General features: G+C 46.7%; 1 protein-coding gene across 1 annotated transcript in view; it reads right to left on the bottom strand.

Annotated features, from left to right (window-relative positions):
- Positions 1-2,288: 2,288 nt before the first annotated feature.
- Positions 2,289-17,771, bottom strand: part of KIAA0319L (KIAA0319 like) — a 35,212-nt gene continuing 19,729 nt past the window's right edge. The window contains exons 9-21 of the mRNA XM_076357595.1: positions 17,205-17,337; positions 15,883-16,111; positions 14,678-14,801; positions 13,983-14,115; positions 12,930-13,078; positions 12,458-12,609; positions 12,129-12,267; positions 11,623-11,782; positions 9,293-9,435; positions 8,930-9,052; positions 8,294-8,384; positions 7,839-7,930; positions 2,289-5,831 (exon numbers count right to left, since the gene is read on the bottom strand). Of these exons, the coding sequence (XP_076213710.1) occupies positions 5,644-5,831; positions 7,839-7,930; positions 8,294-8,384; positions 8,930-9,052; positions 9,293-9,435; positions 11,623-11,782; positions 12,129-12,267; positions 12,458-12,609; positions 12,930-13,078; positions 13,983-14,115; positions 14,678-14,801; positions 15,883-16,111; positions 17,205-17,337 (1,856 nt within the window). The 3' untranslated portion in view covers positions 2,289-5,643. The remainder of the gene's footprint in view (positions 5,832-7,838; positions 7,931-8,293; positions 8,385-8,929; positions 9,053-9,292; positions 9,436-11,622; positions 11,783-12,128; positions 12,268-12,457; positions 12,610-12,929; positions 13,079-13,982; positions 14,116-14,677; positions 14,802-15,882; positions 16,112-17,204; positions 17,338-17,771) is intronic.

Below are 17,771 nucleotides of genomic sequence, written 5' to 3'. Positions count from 1 at the left end.
AATGCCCTTTGCTCGCAGGGGCTGCCCACACCCATCATCACAGCGATGCTGCCTCAGAGCTATTCCCCGCTTAATGAGCAGGTCATTACCGTTACCATAACCGTAACCGTGTCACCCCCACGGCTGCAGGGGTGCTGGGCGAGGTGTGGGAGCTCCTGCCAGTGCGGCCGCTGAGGCCGGGGAGAGCCCGGCTGGAAGAGGTAAAGCAGCAGCAATTCAGGGAATCCTAACGACAGGAAGGTGCTGGGGAGCAGCGCCAAATCCACATGGTCGGAGCAAGGACAGTGCAAGCAGAGGGGTGCAAACGGTGTGCGGAGAGAAAAAAAACGTGCTCTCCTCCAGAAAGAGCCTTTTTCTTTTTTAACTCCTCCTAGCCACGAGCACTGCTTAGGGAGGGATCAAGCAGAGCCAGGGAGCTCGGGGTTGTATTTGTGGCTACACTGATCTCCCCGGCTCCTTCGTGGTCTGACAGGCACCCTGGTCTCAGCCTCAGCCAGCTGCAGCATCGCAGCACCAGCGGCCGCATCCATGCACCCCCTTCCCTAAGGGGTCCCAGGGCTTCCCCGGGCTGCTGAACCACCAAAATGCCAGGACGGCTGTGACAGTGGTGGGCAGAGTCCTTGAGCTGCTGCCTTGGCCACAGTCACCGCTGCCTCAGTTTCCTGAGCTGTGAAACTCCTGCAACAAAACCTGTTTCTCTGAGATTTCTCTCAAATAACGAACCTGGGGTTGCTCTGAGGCTCCAGACCAGACCCAGATCCCCCCGGGGAGGTGACGCAGCTGTAGGCAGGAGCAGCTGTTTGCCCACGTGCAGTGAGAAATCCTGGCTCTCTCCCCGCACTGCCCTGGGCCTGGTGCAAGCTTTCCCTTCCAGAAGCTGAGCCCTGAAAGCCCGCAGCTGGGGGACGTGGGGCTCCCTCGCCCATGGCCACCGACCCCTGTCCCTCACCACAAGCGAGCACTTGCTGGGTTTCCTCCCGCACCTCTGCAAGGAGCCAGCAAATGTTAAGTGATGCTGAGCAGACAGCGAAGGGAGCTGGCTGGGAGCAGCTGGGAAAGGGCAGCCCTTCAGAGAGCTTCCCACAGGGACAGCGAGTGAACAGGAGAAGGAAAAAAATAGCAGAGAGCATGAACACAACTGGAGGGGACCCAGCTGAGCACCAATGGCAGAGGGGCGGCAGGCAGGAGCCTCCTGCCGCTTTGGATTTCCAGAGACAGGGGCTGCTCCCAGGCAGGTTCCTGCTGGGAGACAGTAGGGCTACACCTGCCCTGATGCCAGGCAGAGGTGTGCTACAGCATCGGGAGCCATTTGATGTCTGGAGAGGGTTGGGGTGGCTTTATTTTGAAGGCAGCTGCTGCCACGCTTGTGGGCAGAGGCAGTGGGCTAGGGAGCCCGGGAGATTTGGCTTCTCATGTCCTTAGGAGACATTGAGCAGCGTGAACTCTAAGGGCTCCAGCACAACCCATGGACCACGTGAGATGCACACAGACAGAAGGGCAGCTCTGAAGGTGAGTCTCCTCCCCCCTCTGAAAAATCCGTGTCCCGTGGTGCTGTCAGGTCCCTTCTGGCTGTGGTGGTGCTAAAGTGCGTTCCCTACAGCAGCCAGCCACAGTGACAGCTGGGCAGCCGCCTTAATCTCCTTCAAGGACTCCGCTAATTAATAAATGTTCCTCTGCTCCATTAGGAGGAACAGTTATCCCAGGTGTGGGTGCAGCTTGAGCCCCGACGCTGCTGCTATTTTGCTTTCCAGTGAAATCAACAGTCAGACCCTGCCTCGGCTGTCAGGGAACAGCCCGGGGCAGGCCCAGGGGACTCCGTACCCGGTCAGCAGGAGACCAGGGGCAAGAGCCGTCGGGGGCTTAGGCTGAAAGTCAACTTCAAGTAGCAGAAGCGAATTTTGGTTGTGCTAAAGCAGGAGCAGATAAACAAACCAGGGATCAAAACACAAGCGTGGGGGCTGTAGCATGAGGCTCAGCATCTCCTGCTCCCTACGCAAAGCACAGCGATCAACACGTAGAGGTTGCTGCACTGGTCACTGAGCAAGGAGCGGACTCGGCCGTCTGTCAAGCAAGCTCTTGGCAGCCCCATTAGCTGCGCTGGCAATAGAGCCCATGGCACGCTACAGTGGCTGGAGCAAAGGCAGTCCCTTGTCCAGCAGCGCCAGCTGAGACCCCGCTGCCGGGCACTGGGCGAGAGGAATGAGGGAGGACTTCCAATTCTTATACAAAGAGCACAGTGGTGTTATTAGGAACTGTCCCACAGCTGAAACTGGAGAAAGAAGCAAGCCGAGCAGCAGCAAAACATCTTCCCTGTTTATTTGCAAGAAACATCTTGTTTAAAAAAAAAATTACTTTTAGTCTTGATCCAAGTAACACTGCAATCAACAAACATTGTTAAACCAAAGTCCAGACAGGTTGGGCAGCCCCTGCTATGCAGAAGAATGAAGAAAAGATTTAAGAGCAAACTATTTTATGACTAGATCGCAACATTTGCCTCAAACATCTTAACCAGTGTTTGAATATGTTAAAGAAGAAAACAAAATCAAGTGAAGCTGATGGTTCATCTAACAGATGTCTCAGCTTTTAACTTCCACACATGGGTAACTTGTAGCCAGTGTCTCTAATTGTGAAATCATAATGCATAGCAATGCAGAGACCTTCCCGAGCAAGGTCAGCCCCGCTCATGGTGCTCGGGTAACAAAACAGCAGCGATATTAGTGATGCCACGGGGGAGGAGGAGAGGGTGGCAAGGGATTTCAAAATAACACGTTTGCTCTATGTGCAGACACCTTGGGAGAGGTCTGCGTTAACAGTGCTCTAAAGCAGACAGTCCGCCCCGTCCCCTGGGTCAGGGGGTTCCTATGCTGGGCCAAAAGTTACTGCCTTCAGCCTGGGAGGGTCTCCTCGCCTCCGTCAGCTTCACAGGCCCTCGTGCTCCCACGAGGCCAGGGTGCGGTTGCTGCGCGTCCCTGTTTCTTGCAGCCCCGCGAAGGTGAGGGCTCAGCGGCACCGAGGGTTAACACGTGGAGCAAGGAAGAGGGCTGCACAGCCAGGGAATACTAATGGGAGACAGAAGTCTAACGGGAGCTTGCACTGTGCTCTGTCACAAACCCCCACTCGGCGATGACAAATGACTGACGAGCGAGGAAGCCGTCCTAACCGAACCGCTCGGCGTGGAGGGAACGCCACAGCCCACTGCAAAATCTAGCCATAGCGGGCGGTGCTGCCAGCTGACTAAAGCACCCCAACCCAAACGTTTGTTACCCCACAGTGAAATGTAAGGATGAAGAAAATAACCTCGGCTAAACAAAGGTGTGGCGATAACAGCTGCACAGATTTTAATTCTTCCCTCTTCCGTAACAAGAAGCCAGGCTTGCTTGAAAGCACACTCTGCATCTCCTGTGAGGGGTACCAAGCTCTGCACCAACGAACGCCCCGCCACTGCACCCAGCCCCGATCTACTGCAGGGAGGACTTCCCTGGGACGGGCAGGAGCAAGAGGCTCAAAAAGCACAAGCCCCAAGGACCAGAATCGGCGAGAGTCCAACAACTCTAATCTAACAGCACAAAACGCTTTCAGGCACAGTCCCAGGACCACATCTGATCAATCCCTGCAGCTTCAAAACCTCATTTTCCTCGTAGTTTGTTCATCTTACATCCAAATGAAGGGGAACGCATCAGAAGGTGACGTTACCCAAGAGTTAAGTGTCTGGCTGTTGTACAGCTCGCAACAGTGGCTGCAGCCAGCACTGGGCTGTGCCCCTTTGAGGCACGCCACGGGGAGCATCCCGGTGTCGGCCATCCCCGTGTGTGGTCCCAGGCGGGCTTGGAGGGAAGGAGCCGTTGGGAGAGCGGGTGCAGGAGCAGCCCGGGAAGGGGAAGCCTGGCTCGGAGCACCAGCTGCGCACAAGACAGACAAGCTGGAGGGTGGCCTGTGCCGTGACGCAGGCAAGCGAGAGGCAAGCCCCGTGCCTGGCAGAGTTGGGAGGGCACGAGGCTAATGCCTCGGTACTCGGGAGAGCAGCAGGCTCCAGTGCTGGTGCCTGAGGAAGACAGCTGATTGCCCAGAAAAATAAACTTAGCAGCAGCCATGACTACATTCAGCGAGGGAACATTCCCTCGCATTCAATAGTGTTTAATCTTCATCTAGCTCAACACAAATCAGTAGTGCAGCAATATAAATACAACTGAGGAAGTTAAAGCCTTTTGGCTTTCATAGCTAAAAAAAAAAAAAAAAAAAGCCAATGAAACAAGTTTCCAGTTTTTAAATTAAACACAAAGAAAGGCAATATACTGCCCACCCATCCACAGAGGAGCAGTGGCATCCTTCATGCCAGCAAGAGGCCGATTTCTGCCCAAGGACCGGGGTGCAACTCACGAAAGCAGCACAGTGAGATAAAGGAGCGGGTATGGGAAAGGACCACCACACACCTTCCTCCCAGAGCCCAGGCAGCAGAGACACACGGCCACTTGCTGCTGGCACTCACCATGCAATGTCCTCGGGTACCGAGAGTTCCCTTTGCCACCAACTAAAGGACACCAAGCGTGTACTTCGCACTGCGTTAGGAGCACGCAGGGCTCTTCAGCCATAACAACATGAGGTCACTAAGCTGCCAGCCGGAGGGAGCAGCCAGCTGCCGGCGACTGAAGATATCACCCCCCGTTTGCCTGGGTTGTGCAAATTTTAAGGAAAAAAGAAAAAACCCACAGTATGTAGCGTTTCATAACTGAGATATGGTTAATGTCCAGACTCACGGACTGCTTGGTGACCAACAGGAGGTGCTGGGGCCACTGAACATCTCACAGCTTTGGAATTAAGCCAGACACTAGACAGAGGTACCAAAGGTGGGTGTTCCCTCCTGGCTCTGGTACCCAGCAGGAGAGCTTGCTGCAGGAGGGGGTCTCCTAGCCCAGCCAATTACCGCAGACAGGTCAGCTTTTCACATCTGAACAGGCACCATGTCATCAACACTCCCAGTGAGAAGAGCCTGACAGTAATTTAGAACAGCTACAAAACCCTCTCCTACCTGCAAGCTGATGGAGTGTGACCGTAGTGTTTAGATTCCCCCTCCTCTACACTCCAAAAGCAGCTAAGTGCATGTGAAAGGACGAGTCTAAATTGAAATAGTGCTCAAACCATTAGGGAAGGTGGGAGTAAAAGAGAAGCAAGCTGTTCGGCAGCAAAAGTAGCCTGTGGTAGGCTACCAGAGCCTGAAGGGAGCTCAGAGCACAGCTCAAAGCACAGCCTTGACCTTCCTTCTCCCAGGAGCTCCTGTGGCAAGTGAGCTGGAAGTCCATGGGTGTTTCCTCCACTGCAGTCTGAGGTGGGCTAGGAGGGTCCTACGCATTCACAGTTGCTCCAAGTGGTTCTGTCCTGCTGCTCTCCAGACGCCAGCTCTGTCCTTTTCTGATGCTTCGCCTGGGGTTCACAGCTGCCATCTCCTCCCTTTGATTTCCCTTGAATTTCAAGTTCAAGTACAACCAGTTTTAACTGAATGAAAAGAAACCCACAAAAACAAAGTTATTTTCTATGAAACGAGTTAGCAGCATTGTCCTAATCAAACTGGCCTCCAAAGGCCCTTGTAGGATAGGGACGGGAGTGGCCTTTCCCACTGAGCTCCAGCAAAAGGCCGCCTGAGGGGAGCTATAGGATTTCCTCCCTCTGGTTCTTGGGTTTGAGCATCACTTGTCCATTGCGCAAGGAGCCATTCTGGCTACGGAGCAGTTTCCCTTTCTCACGGTCGGGCCACGTGAAGATGGCTTCATCGCTGTCCAGTTCAGACTCAGAGTGCATCAGGCTAGTGTTGAGGACCTGGGCTTTCTGTCTGCCGCCTTTGAAGGAGAGAGATTCTGAGGTTAAAAATACTTTTAATACTGGTCAACAACCTCACCATACTCCATTCCCCCTTTAAGTCTCCTTTTCCTGTCATGTCAAAGCCTAATCAGACTTTCCTGTGTCTGACACTTACTCCCTCAAATGCTGAAGCCAAAGCGATCCTGCTTCAGATACTTTGGCATGACAGAGGTCACAAAGACACTTCAAGATAGTGCAACGCACAACAAACAGGCAGGAAAGCAAATTACATTACCAGAAGGGGCTGTGAGTATACGTGGAAGCTTTGTCTTCCTGACCTTGCTTGGGGCATTGCCTAGAAAGCTCTCTGAGGGCTAACGGCTGTAGTAAAGAGAATATGCAGGTGTGCGAGGGAAGATCGCTGTGTTCTTACTACCCTCCCTACTCTCATTTCTGCTTCTCTTGCCTGCAAGGGAAGAGAGATAAATTAGCAGGCTGAATTTAGATTAAAGCACAAGGACAGGAGAGAGACATTTACTGATATTGTCGGCAGAGGAAATATTTAAGTTTAGCCTTTCCCTAATAGAGAAATGCAACATTTCCTCTGTTAGCAGAATGCTCCCTGGACATACCTAGCAGGCAAAAAGACTTTAGTCAGCAGCCAGCCTCGGAAGAAGCAAGATGAGTTTAGTTACCAGAGAGCAAACGGTTGAGGCACATTTGCTACAGACTGCAGAACAATGAGCCCTTTATTTAACAGTGGGGCTCTTCTGTGTGAGGTGACAGATGGTCAGATTAAAGCAGAGTTGGGTGCTGAGGGAGGAAAACACACATGGTTTTTCTTTGAGGGTATCCATATTTGTGCAGTTGGGATGGCCCGGTTCTCAGAGGAATTGTCTGATCAGCTCTGTCGCTGCAATGCTCTCCAATGCTGCTGTTAGGCACTGTTCACTTTGCTGGAACACCATTAAATGGGATAATACTAGGACGAGCAGTTATTTTCCACTAGCAAACAAGGATCAGGGACTATTTTCTACGCACAGTTAAAATAACCCCTCCTCTTAACAGAAACAGGACAAACACTCATATTTGAAACATATACTTCAGCAGCTGACATGCTTTGGTGGGGCTGTGCTTTGCACATACTTTCCCACATCTCCCTCCTTTCCTGGTGAGTTAGCGGCTCCGTTCAGGTATCAGATACAATCGCAGCAAAAATGCTTCAGCCTGAAATAACTCAGCGATCTTTGGAAAGCACTTGACAAGCACTCTCGAGGACAGCAATGTAGACAGGAAAGTGCTGGCTAAGAACACTGAAGAGAAATGACTGCCTTTCTGGAATGGGCTGACGGGCCTGTAGCCACACGGAGCACTGAGGACTTCATGGGTCTCCCCCCTAAGATAAACATCTCCTTCCTGGAAAAATTAGAGGATGAGCTAAAATGTGAAACTTTCAGAGCCTGATGCTCACAAGGACAAGAATGAATAAATTTATGAACAAGTCATTTGGGGTGGGAGAATATGGGGGCAGAAATAAACATCGCTCTCTCCAGTCCATGAGTATTTTCAGGTTGCTTTCAGGTGTCCCTTTGCTTACTAGCCAAAGTCGATCAGTTTAGCGAAATGCTTAGTGACACTGAATTCATGCTTTGCTGTAGAGCAAGTCCAAGGAATTGCATATTGGCAAGAAGTGAACTACGAGAACCCAGTGGAAAACTTTAGAGCAAGAGAAGTTATAGTCAAGACCCAGTTTTGGGCTTCCTGGATCAGGCCGGTCTCTTACATGCATCCACTTACTACTTCTGTGATACAAAGTGGAGACATCGGGACCAGGCCAGTTTCAGCCCCAATTTCTAAACCAAAGAGTAAGCGAACTTGACTAAATACCCTGTATACAGATCTGAAACAAGCTCTTAGATCTTCTGAGACTCGTCTGTCAGTGCCTAACATCACGTTTGTTTCACTCTGTGATTTTTAGTCCACTGAGGACGAGTGTTCTCAGTCAGCATTCTGGAAACGCTGAGCTCTTCCCTCTCATGTTTTACCTGCTTTGGGATTTGGTTTTAACTCCAGGCTTTCTTGATCCGTTGCATCCAAAATCTTGTATTTGCTTTTTCTTTTGGATTTTCCTTTTCGTCTAAAGGGGAAGAAAAGGAATTAAGAAGCAGGCCATTTCTAAAAAAGCCAGAAGAAAAAAAAAACAACTCTGATCTTCAAAGCTAGAGTACTTGTTTATTTCAGATTATGTACATATCAGAAAGCAAAACATTAAAAACATTGCTTTAGTTGCACATTTATAGGCTAATCCAAATCTTGCTTCTTAACTGAACCCAGAGCTCTAAGACTTCAACGTTTCACTTGAAACACTAAGTGACAAAAACTAATATCCCAGGGCTAAGCAGATGACCTGCTGGGGCGATCGGTTTGAATCTTTCACCTCCTAATGCAGCTACTTGGCTCTGAAGCACTGATACAGCGGGGGTTATGGCCTCAGTCCCACCTCTTGCAACAGCAGATCACCATCCAGGGTAAGATTCCAAAGGCAACCACAATGACGAAAGATGCAATGATCACATACAGCACACTCCACTCTGAAAGCAAAACACCCCAGAGATAAAGACATTTTGGCATCCCATACAGTTGACAGTGTGAGCTTTAGATGACTATTCTTGAGAAAGAAAAAGAAAAGCCTGACTCTTTGCAGAATTAGAGGCTAGCATCCATCACTGACAGCACCACTAGCTCACCTACGGAAGCCAGAGGCTTGAGATCCAGTGTGCGGACTCGCTGCACAAGGGCATTTTTCAATGTGTGTTGATTTATAAAATTTGCTCTCCTGTGGCAGGAAACCCTCTGCAGGGGCACGACAAAAAAGAGGTGTAATTTATACACCTCTTGAACGGACTCAACTCATATTGAGTGTTCACTGAGAGGGTGTGAAGAGGAGTCGCTTCCCTATCAAGTATCAGCTGCCTAGAAGGTAACGTGTAGTGAGGCCAGGGCAGGGACTATCTCCTTGTGTGAGCATCATGTCAGAGATACTGGGAGAAAGCAGGTAGCTGGTACTCTGCCTGCCCTGGGTTTCAAACACCATTTGCTTTCCAAAGGTGAACAATCCCAGGGAGGCTGCACGTACCACAGTTGCTTTCGCCGTCCCCCATCTGCACCCTGACGAAGTTCTCCATCCAGAAGGGGTCACAGACGCAACGCTTGGTGAAGGAGTCACAGCGTCCATGCTCAGAGCAGTTCAGCTGACATGCTAGGGACCAAAACCAGCAAGGTGAACTAAATGACTCACACGCAAGGCAAAAATGGGACAGTACAGTTCAATACAGCCAACCCCCGTAGGCTCTAACTTGAACCTTGTTACTCGGTAGTTCATCCTCTTAGCTTAGCCATAATCGCAAGCAGCAAGAAGCGCAAATATAAGCACCTAGGCCTCATGCCAAACTATAAAGTCCCACTTCACTAACAACGTAAGACAGTGACTCTTACTTACTGACTGTGTTAATTTCTAATGCCCGGAAGATGAGGAAGTCTGACTGTTGTTTCCGTAGTTCGTTTTTTAGCGTCCAGGCTACCTCTCGTCCTTTGAATATCTGATGGGGTGGCTGGTTCTGTACAAAAAACACCATCTTCGTGCTGGAAGTCAGACAAAAATGATTATCTGCTGCTTTTCCAAACATCAGGCAGAGAGGCATTCTCCCCAGTCTGTCATTAGAGGGACTTATTCAGAATCCCAAATTTATTTGAAGACCAGACATCTGTCTCCATCTTGGAAGCAATAACGTTAGACCTGGTCATACAGTAGAAAACCCTTTGGGACATCTAATTCATCCGTATTTTCAAAGCTAGGGCTGGACTGTTCTTGAGTTTGATAATGGTTTTGTCAAGTCTAGTTTCAAACATCATCAAGCACATCTTTGCATGTTCACACTAAGTACACAATTCCCCAAACTTTAAGGTCCTGCCATTTTCATAATCCCCTCCCTCACTGTGGGATCCTTAGACCTTACTACATGTGGAACTTGGGGGCTCATTTAACTGCTCGGCACAGAGCTCCAGCAACAGAGAAGACAATGAAGGTTTACAATTTTTCGCAAAGCTTAGTTTGAATGCGCGAAGTGTTATAGCCAGAAAAAAGCACAGGTGTAGAGGATACCGTATTCTGCACCTTTTATTGCATTAACGTTATGATAGAAGAACTTGCTTCCCTAGGCTTGCTAGCCTTGCAGAGCCCCTGTGTATCCTTCAGATTCACAAAAGGATGCATGAATGTTTCAGATTTATTATTATCAGTGAGCCTATGAGTCAACAGGATATTAGTGGAGCCCTCAGAGTATGTGAAAGAACAGCAGCTGGGGGAAAAAGGTATTTTTTAAACAGTACAAGTTACTTAGATAGTTGAGGCAAAAATGGGATCTTAAAGCCATCTGTCAGAAAATAATCTCTGCTCTTTTCTAACACTTCCCACTCTTTTGTCTACTTCACAAACATATAAACAGATGAAGCATTAATTACAAGAATCCCTTACTTGCCTTACTTGGTGAAGAACAGTGGCAACTGGCCTGGTCACGGCAGAGATAGAAAGATAATACTACAACAGAAAGTGCTGGCTCTTCTGTTCTGAGCTCTTTAGGTTTGCACGGACAATGAATTCTGATTTTACTGCTACAGCGGGCAACGTGGACACGAAGGAATCGATACATTACTGAACTCAGGAAAATCTAAAGTATAACTGCAGATTTATTGCTGACTTGCTGCATGACTTTAAGCATGTCCCTTAAATCTTTTTCACTGTTTTATCTACCTTAAAACTACTCCACTTTCAGTAAAAATTAAGTGCAATATTGTACTTATTTCAACAGATTACCACTCTGCCCTTGACAAGCTTGTTGCCATGCCACTCACATGCATGTTCAGGCATCCTCAAACACACCCACGGTAACGACGGACCGCTGTTAGTACGGAGATATGTGCAGCTGTTGCTGTGACAACGCTACAGCACCAGTCGCTGAAGTTTTCTGCAGAACAGTGAATTTCCCAGACCAGCCATTTGTGCAGAGGTGGAAAACTGAACTCCATCAGGTACTTTCATATCAAAGCAGCATGGACAGGATCCAGCTGGGCCAAACCATCCCTTGTATGACTTGCTGGTTGCTGTACTTGGAGCTGAGCAACATTGTCCAGGCAAGTAACACGACCCTGGCCTACAGCCCTGCCTATAAGCAAACTTCCACTTGTTTAGAAGAGAACAGCTATAGTTTATTGTAAGCTAAATAGCAATCAAAACCAAGTTTTCCTTATCTCTTCAAACAAAAATTACACTGGTTTTCAACATTTTATTTTACATTAAATTGAAGCAGTTGTGTAGGCAGTAAAGCTAACGTACAACTACAAAGTTGGCATGCAGGGCTACTGCTAAGGGGATCGCTACACCACCACCTCTGGTGTGGCATCAGTGTTTCACCAAACTACCCCTGTACCATTATTTGTCCAGTTATAAGTCACAGCTGTAGAACATCCTTCAGATAGTCTTCACAATTTTCAAAACCAAATCAGATTAGTTCCTATTTTACAGATTTGGGGGGCAAAGACATTAGCAGCAGCAAACAGCTTTTGAGGACAATACACTCTCTCCAGAGGGGAAAGATACCCAAGACCTGCTTGGCAACACACCTTCTCTGACCCGAGCAAGCAGGAATATCAATTTTAAGCAATGTCTCCACATGTTCCGATTGCCCAATCTGCTTCCCAAGAGAAAACACCCCTTGGTTTAATAAATCCTCAAGCAATCCCTCTCCGTGTACATTCACGGACGAACCCTACCTTTGTTCGGTGTACGGCTGGATCTTCTGCACAGTAATGTCCGAGTCGAGGACCCCCAGCAGAACGCCTATTTGTCGGATGAACATACCCTTCTGCCTCTCAGTCAGCTGGCTGACGTTAACATCCAGAATTATCTCCACAAGGTTATTTTTCCTAGGATCTAGTGAGAATATAGATAATACAGATCTTTAGAACTTCTATTTAACAGTCTGGGTACAAGTCAGGTTTCTAGTATCCTTCCAGAATGTTTCTGCTTTGAACACAAAATTACAGAATCTCACTGTAGGAAGGGACAGAAGTCTTTCCGTCACAGGTAATGGCAAGCGGTAAGTCAGCCTCCAAGAACCACATGAAAATACAATCACATCCCCCAAAACTTGTGACCTTTTACAGTTCTGAGCTGGACTAGCCTACATGTTTTAATTTCAGTACACTGTATCCAGACAAACACAGGGCTTGCTAGTGCGCTGTAGGCAAATGTGGTACAGCACAAAACCCAGACTCACCAGGCTTGACTTCCACTGTGGTCCTTTCCACATCGCTCTCTCCTTTAGCATCTGTTACTCTGAGGTGGAATGTGTAGGTCCCTTCTACCAGATTGGACAGGAGAAGGACAGGATGATGGTCTGAATTATTTAAGACTTCCTGGAAGGCAGAGCAAAATAAGTACCGAGAAACAAAGGATCAAACTAGCATGATATATCATCATACTTAAGGATATCACTAAAAGGTAACAGGTGCAACAACCAGCTTTACATTTCCTCAGGAGCTGTCAATGCTACCTTTCACTGACTTTTGTGATGTTGCAGACTGCCATTTAAAACAGAAACCTCACCCCAGCTGCAGGGCTCCCCTCGTCCCGGGTCCACAAGTAGCTGACAATTCCCTTATCATCAGAGGACTTCGATCCATCCAACTCAGCTGTATTTGTGGGCAAGGTGATGACAACATTACCAGCAATCTTTGCAACTGGCGGCTTGTTTATCTCTAAGCAAACAGAAAGAAAGCAGTTAGAGAAAAATCTGGTAAAGCCCAGTTAAAAACTACTGCATTAGATCTCCACTGTAACCCAAAAATCTCTATCTAACCCTGGGGGAGGAGAAGGGAAATTATACACTGCAGGATTCAGCCGAAGATACTGTTCCTCCAGAAAAGGGTAGACCCCTGACTTAGAGAAGGCTGTTTCAGTGCTCTCCACATTATTCTTCACCCATTCCTTACTCTTGGTGTGCCTCTGAACACAGGTTTTGCTGAACTGCTTAGAGATAACCTGCATCTCAGGCAGCTCAGCGCATGGCTGGACATACCTTCTTTGACAATGACGTTGACGGAGCTTTGGCTCTGCAAGTTCCTCTCATCTTTAACTGTCAGAGTAAACTCGTATGTCCCAACTTGAAGGCCTGTTACAGTGGCAATGCTGCTGTTGGCATTCTCCAGCTTGACACCATCTGGGCCCCTAACCAAAGCACAAGAGGATCAGTTTAAACTTTGCACAGACCATGGGAGCTAGCCTCACACCAAACAGGAGGCTCAAGCTCAAGCAGAGTTTATGGGGATGCAAACAGACAGCTGCCTGGAAATACACAGTCCACGACAAAAAGCAAAATTACTTTCTCCAGTTACAGCAAGATAATCCAAAAAGTAAGTGCAGCATTCGGAACAAAAAACATAATTTCTGGTGGTTTAGTGTTTTGGTTACTTTTAAACCAGGGGAGCACCGATACCAGAATTTAAGTAGGGTTTACAAAAAGTGGTACTTTCAGCAAAATTGGCTCATGAACTGCACAATAAGCCAATTTTTTTTAAGAAAAGGTATAGAGCAAAAATATTTCCTTCATTTATAAAAGCTTTGCACAGACTTTGCATTAGCAAACGGAAAAAGCTACTGCAAGTTGCTCATAGGCTTTTTCCTGAATTCCCTAAAGCACTTCAGGGAATTTAGAGTCTGAAGGGAAGCATGACAACGAGAAGAGAAGAACACTGCCTCATTCAAACATACTGCAAAAGGATCAAGTTAGAAGGCCCTACTGTTATTTGATTACAAGAGTCAGTCTCTTCATACAGCCAAGACCACATCACACGGCTGTGTTTCGAACATGGCCAGTCTCCTTTACACGCCACAACCACACTGAGAATGGGAATCAGGCCTAGAGGTGAAGGCAAAGATATTCCTAATGCTCAAACAAAACTCCACCTCTTTCCAATTACACATAAATCCTTGTCTCATTCTAGTCACTGGTAAAGCTTGTCAGGCCCGACGTGACCGGGATTTAACACAAGGGAGGTATGTGGGGGTGTGTCTTGTTTTAAATGAAAGACCTAGATACTTGCATAAGAACAGTCTGGAAGATGATACACACCGTGTTTTTTCCCAAAGAAAGGAGATTATCTTCTGGTCATCTGAGCTCTTGCTGCCATCTAGAGTGGTGCTGTCCACAGGAAGAGTTAATTCTTTATCTGGACCAGCATCTGCCTTTGGGGGCTTATTGTTCTCTGAAAAAGGATTGCAATATTTTTCATGCACATGCCATAAAAGGTGGAGCTTAAAACCCCAGCATTAAGAAGTTCTCCATGAACCCTAGTATATTTCTTGCCCATTATCTCAACCTTGTACTCAGAGAAAGTGAGGTTAAAAGCAGTTAAGAGTTCAGGTCAGTGTTTCATTCACACATCTGCAATAAAACCAGAATGAAATCTAGGAGTTCTGATTTTTGCTCTCATTCTCTAAGCATTACTCCACTTTTCCTGCTCCTATCCCAGGACCAAGCACTGTGGGAAGAGTCAGCTGCTTGGAAATACAATCCTGCCATTATGGTGGGATAACATCAATTAGACTACATTGCGTAAAATAAAAGAACAGCCTGGAAAGGCAATATTCCTAGAAACTTTCTTTTGTTGGTTTATCAGCAATATACCAGCCCAGAATGGTCCTAAATTAGAGCATCTTTTCTGAAAGCAACACAAAGCTATCATAAGATCTAGGGTATGTTGACAGATTGATGCTCACCTCTAACCTCTGGAATGGAAGTGGCAAAAGCAGCTAAGGGCAGCTTACCTGGCTGGACTATCACAGTGACCTCTGCAGTGGATTGGTGCCCAGCAGAATCGGTCACTATTAGCTGGTAAGTATAATCACCTTCTTGCATTGCAGAGAGCTGTAAGACTGGTGTCCTTACCCCCTTTGAGAGAAGACATTAATGTATTAAGAAGAATCCTTAAACAGATGATGATAGACCAGAAGACTCTGCTTCTAAAACAACTGTTATCGGCAGATTCTAGAGGCTTATTAACAACTCCTGCTATGGGGCCAGAAGTCTGCGCCACTTAAGCATACAAGGCACTTACAGCTAAATTTATGCACAGCAACAAGGACACTGTTGTGGAACGTAACAAGAGTAATGCCACATAGGTGTTCAGAGCTTTTGAGATTCAATAGCTAGCAACGCAAGCAAAACCTCTGGGGAGCCCTGTGCAAATTACACACATTGTGAACCCGATTCATGGACTTTATTATTCCAGAAATTTGACAGTACTAATAATCTTTAAAAGAAAAATAATGACATGGAAACAAGTTCCAGATTTTACTGTTTAGGACTGAGGAGTGTCTGGGCAGTATCAGCAAAGTTCAGACTCCAGTGTTCAACTCAAAAGATCCAGTCCATTGTGTTCGCCCAGCTTAGGAAATGCATGACCTGGCACAACAGGTTATCCTGTGCATCTAAATGCCATTCTGACTGATAGTTACCTAAAAAAAAAAATCACACCATCTGGCTTCCACATCTGCTGACAGCACTTAAGCATCCCTATTATACCATCGTTGATTCAGTTATCACTGATGTTCTGAGAAGTCAGCAACTGAACAGAGAAAGAACACAATTCCCTAGCAGCCACATAGGTTAAAGTGAGATACATGGGTGTGATCATGTTGTGCTGAGACCTGTTGTATGGGACATCAGAATCCAAAGCTATCAAGTTCCCATCTCTCTCAATCCTCCGTTCTTGAGCAGTATTTAAAACTACATTGCTCAAGAAAGGAAACAGGATGCCAATGAAAACCTGTGGCTAGACTGGTGCACCAGCTCAGCCACTAAGCCAATACCAGCTTCATGTGGATTTAGTTTTAAGTATATATTTAATCATCACATGCTTGCTCTGTAGGATTATAAGAAATATTTGCTAACAGTCAATTAAAAATGGTTTGATTATAGAAAAAAGCCAGCTAGTGAGTAAGCCAAGATAAGTACAGGAGACTGCACTGACCTGCATCTCCATCACCTTCCCTTTGCTGTTAGGGCTGAGCAGCCACTCATAGCTGACAATGCTGTGATCATCGGTGCTCTGATTCCCGTAGAGGGTGATGGAGTTCTGAGGCAGGGTGATCACTTGGTTTGGGCCCGCATTTGCCACTGGAGGATAATCCACTGCTTTGTTCACAGTCAAGTTTGCAGTGGTGGAATTGCTGGCACCATCTGAGTCCACTACTGTTAGACTGAAGAGGGGAGGAAAAAAAAAAAAAAGCAAAAGCAGTGAAGAGTCATGATTATCAGAGCTGAATACAAAACACTGGCTGGAGTTAACTGAAATGCAAAAGAAGAGTTAGAAACTTAAGACACTTTCAAGGACAGGATAGTAATTTTTTTGAGGAGTGAAAAAAACTTATGGTTGGAGGCAACTGTGCTTTTTCTGAACAGAAATTTCCTCCAAATGCCCAATTATCAGCCGCAAAGTGATGCAAGAAATTCAACAGTCACGTCCGTCTCTCACTTGAAATCTACTAACTAGTACGAAGATAAAACTGTCTTAGTGAAAGATCATCAGCTTTCGCATACACAGTTGTGATGGAAGAAGACCTCCCTGAGTATGACACTGCCTCCCAACAGAAGACGTTCATTACTAACCCACAAGTGGCCTGAACACAGTATGCCTCCTCAGGTAGGCTAGTACCACAAAACAGAACTGCTTTTTGCTAAATCTAGGCCTGAACATCGATCTGATTAGTGCATATACCAAGTGCTTAAGAGGAAAACAGTGTTCAGTTATAGGTACTCAGGTTTATTTTATTTTAAATAGATTTGCTGATGCAGTGCATGGACATCACACCAAAAAGCAGACCAAAGGAAAAACACAGAACAAACATTAAAGTAAAATCAGCTACTACCTATTACTCAGATACATGCAGAAAACCATTAGGCTTCATTCACTTATCTGGGACAAACACATTGCATTTAAAAACTGGATTTAAAGACTGCATTTCTTCCTAAGCCTTTACCCAAACAGTTTAGGTTCGACATTTCAAGAGACATTTTGTAGCGCTGGCAGACCGTACGTTCCCTTCTGCCATCATCTTAAACCAGTGCTACAGCTTAAGAATAAGAAGTAGCTGGATAGCTTCTCTCTTCTGAGGTGAAAAGCTATGAAACTACCTCAAAGTGTAGGAGTGGAGAGAGAGTATATCACAAAATAGAGTTCTCTCCCTGTTGTTGTTTTGTTTTTTGTTTTTAAACCAGACTAACACTTCAGGAATCTTGTACATTTTACTCTTAAGGGATGAGAACTGATCAACTCTTCCAGGTATAACGTACCTGAATGTGTAATTCCCGGGTACCAGGTTGGTCAGCGTCAATACGGCAGAATCACTAGAAACTTTTTCCTCCCGCAAAGGACCCTTCAGTTCTTCCCAGTGATAGCTGACAATTTTATCATCATCAGTGCTTTCTGTTTAAATTATGGAAGAAAATGCACATACAAGGAGTTAGAAAATGCTGCTTCACAAAACCCAGATGTTCAGCCCCCCATTTCAGTGTTGGGCTTAGCGGGCAAAGGCATTTTTGGTCCAAGCCCAGAGGTCTCCATTATGCTCAGACACCCAAACTGTATGCTCTCCTCTACCCTGTTTCACAGGTATACTCGAACACACTTAATCCCAGGTTTGTATGTGTGCTGGGGGAAGGCAAAAAAAAAACCCAAACAAAACAATAACAGAATAATACTAGTTGGGGGTAAGACAACCTGAACATATTTAAAGACATTCCTGAAAAGCTCTGGTGTGGGCCAGGATCAGTAAAGGTGGTGTGTTAGCTAACTAATACATTTGAAGCTTAACACAAGAGGCCAGTAATTTTGACCGACAGTAATTTTTTTTATTCTAG

This window comes from Aptenodytes patagonicus, chromosome 21 (genome assembly GCF_965638725.1).
Source record: "Aptenodytes patagonicus chromosome 21, bAptPat1.pri.cur, whole genome shotgun sequence".
In the NCBI taxonomy this organism is placed as follows: Eukaryota; Metazoa; Chordata; class Aves; order Sphenisciformes; family Spheniscidae; genus Aptenodytes; species Aptenodytes patagonicus.
The sequence above is the reverse complement of the archived record's forward strand: the minus strand, read 5'-3'. Positions and strand labels throughout refer to the sequence as shown.